Source organism: Nematolebias whitei, chromosome 1 (genome assembly GCF_014905685.2).
Source record: "Nematolebias whitei isolate Nwh7 chromosome 1, NemWhi1, whole genome shotgun sequence".
Lineage (NCBI taxonomy): Eukaryota > Metazoa > Chordata > Actinopteri > Cyprinodontiformes > Rivulidae > Nematolebias > Nematolebias whitei.
The window spans coordinates 53,365,081-53,367,540 of record NC_056498.1 but is presented as its reverse complement, the minus strand read 5'-3'; the positions used below and the strand labels follow the sequence as shown (position 1 = coordinate 53,367,540).

General features: G+C 38.5%; 1 protein-coding gene across 1 annotated transcript in view; it reads right to left on the bottom strand.

Moving 5' to 3' along the window:
* kcnk1b (potassium channel, subfamily K, member 1b) overlaps positions 1-1,783 on the bottom strand; it is a 14,447-nt gene extending 12,664 nt beyond the window's left edge. Inside the window, exon 1 of the mRNA XM_037685208.1 lies at positions 1,228-1,783. Coding sequence (XP_037541136.1) covers positions 1,228-1,582 — 355 coding nt within the window. The 5' untranslated portion in view covers positions 1,583-1,783. The remainder of the gene's footprint in view (positions 1-1,227) is intronic.
* Positions 1,784-2,460: the final 677 nt, after the last annotated feature.

Below are 2,460 nucleotides of genomic sequence, written 5' to 3'. Positions count from 1 at the left end.
TAAAGCTTAGTGACAAGTTAAGCAAAAATGATAGCTAGAAGCTAAAAACAGCATAAGGTTAGTTAAAAAGCTAAAAGCAGCAAAAGGCTAGTTAAAAGCTAAAAGTGGTAAAAGTCTGGTTAAAAGCTAAAAGTAGCTAAAGGCTAGTTAAAAACTAAAAGTAGCAAAAACCTGGTTACAAGCTAAAAGTGGTAAAATGCTGGTTAAAAGCTAAAAGTAGCAAAACACTGGCTATCAGCAGATAAAGGTTGGTGAAAAGTTAAGCAAAAATGCTAGCTAGAAGCTAAAAGCAGCAAAAGGTTAGTTAAAAAGATAAAAGCAGTAAAAGGCTAATTAAAAACTAAAAGTAGGTAAACGCAGACTATCAGCAGTTAAAGGTTTGTGAAAAGTGAAGCAATAAGTGAGCTAGAAGCTAAAAGCAGCAAAATGCTAGTTAAAAGCTAAAAGTAGCAAAAGGCTTAAAGTAAAAGTAGTAAAACAGTGGGTAAATGTTAAGAGTATATAGTAGCTATAAAAAAAAAAGTAGCAGAATAGTAGCTAAAAGCTAAAGGGCAACAGATGGGTCCTTTTGCATGTGTTAAAAGCCTGCCTCTGAGATCCCAACAGGACGTTGGCTTGAAACACAGCAATGAAGGCTACTTACGGGACAGATCTGGTTGGCAGGTCACAGACTGAAGAAGTCTTCTGGATGTAAGACAAAACGTTTCTCCCTTAAAGAAACTGGTCCAGATGAAATTATTTAACCTTCTTTTGTTATCTACCTGGATGATTGAGCCTACAAACCTTTTTTTTTTTTTTAGCTAAAAGCTTGCGAATCTCTAAAAGTAGCTACTAAAATAGAGCAAGTGTGCTGAAACGGGTTTTAAAGAGAAAAATATTTTTAAAGGAAATGTGGAGACCGTACTGTATTTCTATGGGAGGAAATATGTGTAAACAAAGTTGTGGGGAGTTTTTTTTAAGTATAGGAGGTACAAAAAAAAAATCATAGCTCTGATCTGCTGGATGAGCTGAATGTTTGCATAGAAAAAAATGGATATAAAAACAAAAGAGTAAATACTGAATCACTTAAAGGTGTGGCATGGCAAGATGAAATGTAGCCTCTATTTTATTTTAAACCCTAACAGGTTTTTTTTTTTTTTTTTGAAGGGGGCTCCCGAGGTCCAAAAAATGTCTAGCTGCGCACCTGCTGGCCTGCAGCCGCAGCGCATCACCTGAGCGGTGACCTACCTGTGGTGGAAAGCACCGTGCTGGCAAAAAACAAAGCAGACGTGAAGTCCCAGTTCCAGTTCGCCGAGGCATTATTCAAGATTGAAACGCCGTAGTTACTGGCCTCGAGCGCTTTCTTTAAAAATCGCTCCAGCCGCTCCTCAGACAAACACTCGTTCTCCTGGAGGAACTGCTTCTTGAGGGCCCTCAGCTCCTGGCGCAGGAGGTCCTCGTAAGGCAGCTCGACCGAAGAAAACACGACAGCGCCGAATATAAGATAAAGCACGTAGCCCAGAATTAAAAACAGAAAATACCACGTTGATTTGTGGTTTTGAATCAAACGCACACACGAATTGCTGGCTAGAGACTGAAGCATTTTTGAGAAGCTATCCCCTCTGTATTAATTACCCTTGATAAACTAATAAATAAATCCCTACGGTGTTGCCAGTATGATGTTAAGAACAAAGCTCGACTGAGTATCCTCTTCCCCCTCCGCGAAACCTGTCGTGGCTATGGATGCGTTTACGTACCATCGAAAACATTAGGTAAACGTATAACCTATTTGAGTAAACCGTCTCTGCTTGCGCAGTTGTTGCATGGTAGTAGATATAGAAATATATATAATTGGCGTCGTTTATTAATCTTAAACTTTTGATTTTGGCAGCCAAGAAAAAGCAACACGATAACGATAAATGGTGGCTTGTTTTATTTCCGAGCTTTAATTTTGCCGTGAAGGCAGCAACCTATGTGGCAGTTCTAAAGCTCGCGTGACGTCACAGTTCCTCTTCCTGTGTTTCATGTGAAGGACTGACCTGTTCAGCTTCTTCTTTCAGTTTCCATTCGGAACAAAAAAATACAGTGAACGTCATCATTTGCCGCAAACTGGTTATTATTAAAAGGAGGAGGAAACGCCCCGACGGGCTTGGCAGAATGTGAAACACACCGACAGACAAAAACCGAGACATCAAAGTAGAAAATCGAGTTTAGCCCTTAGCCCACTTTTACTTCATTGTGTAATAATAGGCTAAATTTGCCTTAGGTGAATTTCCTGTCAACAACAGATGGCAGTGAAAGAAGTTTTGCTATAATTTATTAAATAATAAATCAAATGTTAGCACATTTGCAATGGGTTTACATAATTACCATGCATTTCAATATAATTACATGGCATTAAAGCAATGTATGTCACTGGAAGTTAATACTTTTATCCTTTGTGTAAAAATAGTGCAATCTGTAGTGTATCAAATTTAAAAA